The 7,658-nt window shown below is 38.4% G+C and overlaps 1 protein-coding gene across 2 annotated transcripts in view; it reads left to right on the top strand.

Annotated features, from left to right (window-relative positions):
* Positions 1–71: 71 nt before the first annotated feature.
* Positions 72–7,658, top strand: part of LOC106926199 (oxidation resistance protein 1A) — a 20,846-nt gene continuing 13,259 nt past the window's right edge. For both annotated transcript variants that reach the window (XM_015000977.2, XM_015000968.2), the window contains exons 1-5: positions 72–192; positions 3,464–3,653; positions 5,080–5,279; positions 5,928–5,998; positions 7,403–7,522. In XM_015000977.2, the coding sequence (XP_014856463.2) occupies positions 3,553–3,653; positions 5,080–5,279; positions 5,928–5,998; positions 7,403–7,522 (492 nt within the window). In that variant the 5' untranslated portion in view covers positions 72–192; positions 3,464–3,552. The remainder of the gene's footprint in view (positions 193–3,463; positions 3,654–5,079; positions 5,280–5,927; positions 5,999–7,402; positions 7,523–7,658) is intronic.

The raw sequence follows: 7,658 nt of genomic DNA, 5'->3' as shown, positions 1-7,658 counted from the left end.
ACTCCCATCTACTTTATTCCGCGTGTCTAGAAGGGGAGGGGAACTATCTTGACAAATGGCGGAGTCGGCGCTCCTGTCCTGACAGGGAGGAGCCTCAACTTGTTTCTGTTATCTGCAGTGATATCATAACCCTGCAACATGAAGGTGCGCTCATGTGACAGCCGCTCATCCCCGTCCTCGGGCTGGACTCAGGTCTGTAGAGATGCAGCTCACGTTCCCCTCTCTGTTTCCCGTTTGTTTTCATTCTGCTCGCTGCTGGGTGTCGCTTGCTTCTGCAGTAGCTGCTGTCTAGACCATTCTGTGTGATGTCGTCTGAATTTCTGACTTCCTCCACAGCGATCATGTTAACACCAGCTTTTACAGGAAACAAGTTCTTGCATGACCTCAACAGTATGACTGAAGAATGGAGGGAAATCACTAAGTGTGTTTTGGTTACTCTCTGTTGCTAATAAACCACCACACAGAGGGATGTGAGCCCGGAATACCAAATGAGGGCTGCAATCTAATGTTTATTATATTGTTATTTTTGGCTCTTATTTAACTGAACTATATTATTTGAAACATATTCGACGATTAGGCTTATGGCCGAATAATGTTGGTGCTGTTTGGCTGCCAAAACAACAATGACCCATCCATTAGCTCCACTTGACCCCTGAGGGTGTGTTGATGTTTAAGTTATGAAGTAGGGCCTCCTACACCGGACTGGTTTAGGCAGCAAATCCCCCACATTCTAGACTTTCATGATATCTGAGGAATTTGAAGGCCAAGTTAGCAGTTAAGCTAATTGTTGTGCTTTAGAAGTGCTAAAATTGGAGGTATGACTGTACCTTTGCAGTAATGCAGCTAAGTACCTTCTGAAGTGTATTGAGATACATTATAGGTAATTATATGTTCAAAGTATGAGCAGCTGTAAAATGCAGACTACAAATATTTTTCCATCATCTGGCGCCCGCACTAGTGGCGCCCCTAAGCGTCATATAGCATATATATGTTTTTTGCACCACTGTCTCTGCAGAATTACTTTTCTTACATGTTCCCCAATGAAGTGACTCGGTCATATAACAGTTAATCAAATTAATTGTGATAAAAATAATCCTCAGCTAATTACTAGTCAATTAATCATTAACTGGAGTATAGAGACTCAAAAAAGGGAGTTTTTCTGAAAGAACAACACAAATATAAACATTTTGCATTTAAGATGAAAAACCCTATGTTCTACCCAGAACTGCTAACGTGGCAGTTTTAGCTTCACTTGGTTCAGATTATGTAAAATAAATAGTCTTCTTTCAGGTGCATTTTGCTATCCAATTATCAATGCATCAGCTCAAATGTAGTGATGCTAAGTCAAGAAGAGAGAGCTGTCTTTGCTATAAATAATCAGGCATTAACTAAAAGAATGCTATGCTATTGCATTTTAGGCAAGAAAATGTTTTTTTTTTCTAATATACAAAAGGAATTGAATGGCTTTATTATTTGCATTTTATTGTATTTCTAATATTATATAAAATAAGCTAAAGTGGCTAGCAAAAAAATCTGCTGAATGTGGCAATTTCTTTATCTGATTAATTGTCAGAATAAAATAATTGTTTTCTGTAGCTCCACAGACATGCATGATATCTTTGTTTTAGCACCTATATTAGCCAATGTTAGTCAGTTTTTATCGGTCCGATAAGTAAAACTGGACCAATTATCAATATTTACTTCCCTTCACTTATTCAAAAGCTTTGTGCCTGATTGGTGAATGTTGCAGATTAAATAAAGGATTGCAAAACGTGATTCATAAATTTAGCTAGCAAACTAAAATGGTTGAGTAATGTTGCAGAAATGTTTTAATTCAGCCACTTTGTAGCATTTAAGGTCCTGTCACATGTTTCCAGTCAGATTAATAATAAGCCTCCAGGCTCTTACAAAACCTTCATTTTAGTGTTTAAGCCATTCAAACGTGGATTTTCTGGTGCTTTGGATCATTTTCCTGCTGAAAAGCTCTCAACTTACTGGTTAGACATTTTCTCTCTTGATTTTCTGATAGAGATTGTAACAAATTATCCAGACTCTGGGTGATTTGTTGATTATTGACTGTGATTTATTTGAGTAACTTTGGTTTGTCAGCTAATCCTGGGAAGTTTCCCAACTGTTCCATGTTTTCTCGGTTTGTGGATAACGGCGCTCACTGTGATTGATTGGAGATCCAAACCCTCAGAAAAAGCTTTCTACCATTTCCAGGCTTAAAGGGAAATTGTTTGTCATCAATTCGATTCAATTAAATTCACAACAAAGGTCATTTAAAGGGCATCTTACAAAAACAAATCATTTATATTCAATCTTACATTCATTCCAATTGATCCTAGATATTTATTATTCAAAGTAGTTTACAAAGTTTTGTTTTCTATCTAAGTTATTAACTTGCAGTGTTCAAGCATACTGAGCATGCACGTGGCAAGAGTGGAGAGAAAAACTCCCTTTAACATGAAGAAACCTCCAGCAGAACCAGAACAAGCGGCCAAGTTGGATTATTTTCTGTGTTCATGAAGAGTAAAAAGTTAAAAGCAGAAGAACCACAGCCAAACCGAACGCCAGACCTGATGTAGCTTCTAAAGAGCAAAGGAAGCAAAACACTGGCAGTTCAAATAACAGCAAATAATACAAATTGTAGAGCAGAAGAAGAAGAAAGTGAGAGTAAGTGTTCAGTTTGACCTCCAGTAGGCTCAGCCTATGGCAGCGTAATTACAGAGATACATCAGAATAACTGAACTCAACTGTCTGAAAAAGGAAAGATTTAAAGAGGAAGTATTATGTAAAATGATCTTTTTGAGCTTTACATCGTGTTATAATGTTTGTCCCTCATCAAAAACAAACATGGAGTGCTGCTTTGATTTTTTTTTCATGCACGTTTGTGGAATCCTTTAATCTCCATGGCAACCATTCGACTATGCAAAACGCCTGGGTGGACCTAGCCCCGCCTTCAAGGATGAAACTCCTCCCCCACTCAGCTCCTTCAGACTAGCCAGCAGTAATTAGCAAACACCTGGTGGAGCAACTGAGCTCATTATAGGAGCTGCTGCTCAGTGAAATGCTGACAAACACATTGATGAAGGGTTAATAAAAGAGCAATGTTGTTATTTAGATCAGGACATGATGTGTTGCTTCTTTGCCTATTCATGTTGTCACACAGGTTCTACTGAACTCATTTCTTGATTCTTGCAGCAACCAGACCCATAAAATAGTTTAATCATGGTTCAAAGAAGGGAGCAGGTTGGTTTTCACAGCACTTCGCCTGGCGGCCTGGGGTTTCAGGCTCACATTGATTGCCAGGCTTATGAACTAATGACATGGGATGATTGGCAGTTTTGCTGAACTGAACGGCTGCCTCCGTTATTCTGACGAGCGTCTGGCTCACGTCCTCCTGCCTGGTGAATGCAGGTAAAAATCAGCTCACATTGTATGATTTTTCCGTCTCCTGCAGGTGCAGTAAAAGGGGCTAACCAGTTAGCATGGGGAACAAAAGGAGGAAGGACGCCAGCTGAGCTCCTGCACCAGACCAGAAAAACAGAAATGGCTCAATCAGTGAGACGGCCGGAGACGTTAGGAGCCGTCAACCTCAGACCTCAGGCGGATAAAACCAGGAGCGGCTACTTCTGCAACGTGAAGAGCAGGTATCTAAACATCCTGACTGGCTCATACCTTCTTCAAATCCAGCAAAACTGGCATCAAACATTTGTGCTGCAAATTTTTTTATTTGTGCCGCTATAATTTATAAGATATTAATAAAAGTTTCCAGAGGTCATGAAAGGTCAACCAGCCTTGCCCACATTACCCAAATCTAACAAAATTGATGCCAATCAACTCAATTATGTTTGTGCAGCAAACATTTTTGCTTGAGCTGCTTTTTCTTTGAAGTTATTAATGAAAGTTTAAAGGTCAACAGGTCAACCAGCCCCACCCACATTATCCACTCTAACAAAATCAGTGTCAAGTGTTGGAGTGGTAAATGTTTTTGTTCGTGCTGCGTTTGCTTTGAAGATATTTGGTAACTTATGGAAACCTTTTTAGTAATATCTTTAAAATAACAGCAGCACAAACAAAGAAATTTGCTGTACAAACACCTGACACCAGTTTTGTTAGATTTGAGGACGGTGGGGGGCGGCTGCTCTGGGCCGCCATGGCAGCACCATGTGGGTGAGAGGAGCCCATCTTGGCAGGAAGTGTTCGACGACTCCCACTCCACTATAAATAACCCACAGCCGACTGCGGATGCTGCGCTGCTCACACTTTGGCTCTCCAAGTCCGAAATCCTTGAAGCTGCGCCTCAAAATAAAATCTGTGAAAAAGAAGTCGACAAACGAAAAGATACATGAAATCCAGCAAATATTGTCCAATCTTTGTTCTTTTTTGATGCTATTTATCAAAAAAGAAAATAGCATCCAAATCTTATAAATTATTTTCCAATGTTGCTGCATTTAAAAAAAACAACGTCTAGTTTAGCTTCAAGTTTATTTTCAGTTATAAGAACAGGATTTGGTTTCTTCTGGAACAATTTGTCGTCCAGGAAAATTTGTTATCTTGACATTTATCAAACATTCTTCTCTTTTTTTGCATTCTCCACTTTTTCATGTTCAGGTGTGCAAAATAAATTGTCCAGTTTTCTTTAAATTCCCTTAATAATTTCCTTCATGAAACAGAAAACTCATTTTCATCCTAATCCCCTCAGAAAATTAAGTTTAAAACTTGGACCAAAACCTAAAAGTAGTCCAATGTGGATCAGAGGAAAGTATTCATAGTGTAAATTTCCACAATGGAGTTTTATGAATGCAAACTAGTAGTGTGGCACATTGCTCAGGTGTTGAACTGTTACATTGGTAATAAATCAGTTTATATTGGTAATAAATCAGTTTACATTGGTAGTAGATCAGTTTTTATTGGTAATAGATCAGTTTTTATTGGTAATAGATCAGTTTTTATTGGTAATAGATCAGTTTACATTGGTAGTAGATCAGTTTTTATTGGTAATAGATCAGTTTTTATTGGTAATAGATCAGTTTACATTGGTAGTAGATCAGTTTGTGTGTCTGCGTGTCTCAGGTTAGGATCCAAGCTGCCTGCTGGTGTTTCTCAGCCTCCACGGTTCGCGAAGCCTCCCTGGGAGAATCGACCTCAATCCCACATCATGCAGAACGCTGCGGCCGGCGCTGCGCATAGCAACGACCCCGTCGCCGTGGGCCGACCCCTTGACCATGTCCCCCACATCAGGAACCCAAAGCTGAGGCAGTACTACCTGCAAGGTGCTGCTGGGCCGCATGATTTCAAATTTACTTCAAATTCCTTTAAACTACTTTGAATAATTAGCTGGGCATCAACTGTTTGGGTTGATAACTGAGGTTAGTTGGAATGTGTGTTGGACTGAACTGAGATTATTATTATTATTTTTCTGAAAGTGCTTTGAGACGACATTAAACAAACTGAATTCAGATTAATTAAAATTTGAATATTATTTAGATCCTGGTTTCAGCTTCACGGAGAGGAACAGGGCCACTGAAAACAGAGTAATTCTGATTTTAAATCAGATTTTAATTTGTTTGTCACTGTACACAACAATAAACTCAGAATTTATTTTTATTTTATTTTCAGAATTTTGACCTCTTTCCTGGAATTTTGATTTTTTTTTTTCAGAATTTTGAAATCTTTCTGAGAATTTAGACTTTTTTTCAGAATTTTGACTTTATCAAAATTTTGACTTTGTCAGTACTGATATTTTTCTCAAATTCTGATTTTAATCTCAGTAATCTGCCTTTTTTCTTTATCCAGAATAAAGTTAGAATTTCTTTTTTTTAGTGGACCTTATCCTCTTCCATTCAGCTTTGTGTCCTAAGCACAGTTTTTACCCAGAGTGCCTTTAAAAATTAAAACAAGCTTAACTTTTTCCCTCACAGGAACGGCGTGGGAGCTAAGCAACGCCGTAGTGACTGCGGAGCGCGTTGGTTTACCAGCAGATGGCAGCACTGTGAGTCTGTTCTTTATCACATCCAGTGGTTGTTACAGCAGCTCCTCTACTGAAACAGATGAGCCAACTGATAACTGGGTCATTTATGTAACATCTCTGTGTGGTTGCTAGGAACAGGACTTTTGGTTTTGAAATGCGTCTTGAGTTTTATGGGCCTGTAAGTGTTGCATAGGACGTGTCCAAGGTTCAGAGTTACGATTCAGGTCCAGCAGTTCTGCGACACCATGGGAAAAACGAGTCTGTTTAAGAACTTCTTCAGTAAATACAATCGAAGGAACGCACTTTCAGGCTTTTACTCAAAGGTACCTATCAGTTTAACTTTTAGGATGTACTTATATTGTATTTATGAGTTAAAAACAGGAAGCTTGGATAGATTTTTTATGTCTGGTGTGACAAACCTCATGTTCTCACACATTTAGAAATAGAATAAATAGTTATTAGAGCCGTAAAACATTATATTTTGTTCTTTGAACCTCTATAGCAGTAAAATCTGAAACATCTGAAAATCTGAGCTATATCTTGCTCCTATATAGCAAGATATAGGAGCTTGCTTTAATTACATAACTAATTAAAATTGCAGAAAAAGTTCTAGTTATAAGTGGAATCTGCCAATAGAACAAGACATTTTTCCCATCTTATAGAAATACAAATTACTTTGACATATGCTAAAAAAGGCTTCATTTAAAAACTACAAAAACACTTAAATCACACTGAGTTTAAAAGTCTGCTATTATAAGTTAAACATTTTCACTAGCAGATTATTTCACTTATTACTAGAACCTTTTCATCAACATTAAGGAATTGTTACCTTAAAATAACCTCAGGTTTCTTGCTGAAAAGTTACTTGTAAGTTAGTTTTATCTTATTTCAAGTGTACTAAAATATTTGCTCTAGAAACTGGACCAAAACACTCCGTAAATTTTGTGTTTTTGCAGTGCGTTTTATCGTTTAAAGCTAAATGCTTTTGGAGAATAATTTGCAGGCACTTTGCGTTGCTCATGAATGCTCTTATTATTAATTATTTACCACTGAAGTGTATGTTGAACGGAGATATGTCATGAGAGGTCTAAGTGCTGCAGGGCGGTAACTTTCCATTTTAACTTGTCAGGGAATAGAAAACTGATTCACTGCAGCAGTTAGACACTGAGTGACGCTAACTGACCGCCGTATTTAAACCACCTGCAGATGTTTTACATTTTCTTTTTATTTGCCTCCCAGCACCAGTGAATTGCAGAACACGTCAGACAATGAATTGTGATGATTAATGACATAAGCATGACTTTTATTGTCTTTCAACTGAAAACAAACTGTTATTTATTGCATTAGCAAAGAGGAACATGTGAAGTGTTTGAACGTTAGGTGATAAAAACAGACCGGAAACCATTTTGTTGCTGCTGGTTGCAGGGTCTCCCCGGGGACACGGTGTTCAGCGTTTCGTCTACGTTCAACAGCAGCGATGGATCCTCAGGGGACAAGAGCAAAACTTCAACACAACTCAGCTCTGATACCAACGTAATAAAAGAGGTATGAGCCAGCTGTTAGCATCTAATGTCAGCAGAAATGTGGCTTGTGTCGATTTGTAATGCAAACTAGCACTTCCCCCGCTCATGACTAAAATACTCAGCAGGAAGTTACTCCCTTATAGTTTCCATGCCTAACT

The sequence above is a fragment of the Poecilia mexicana genome, unplaced genomic scaffold (genome assembly GCF_051168715.1).
Source record: "Poecilia mexicana isolate PSO_F unplaced genomic scaffold, ASM5116871v1 scaffold_22, whole genome shotgun sequence".
NCBI lineage: Eukaryota > Metazoa > Chordata > Actinopteri > Cyprinodontiformes > Poeciliidae > Poecilia > Poecilia mexicana.
The sequence above is the reverse complement of the archived record's forward strand: the minus strand, read 5'-3'. Positions and strand labels throughout refer to the sequence as shown.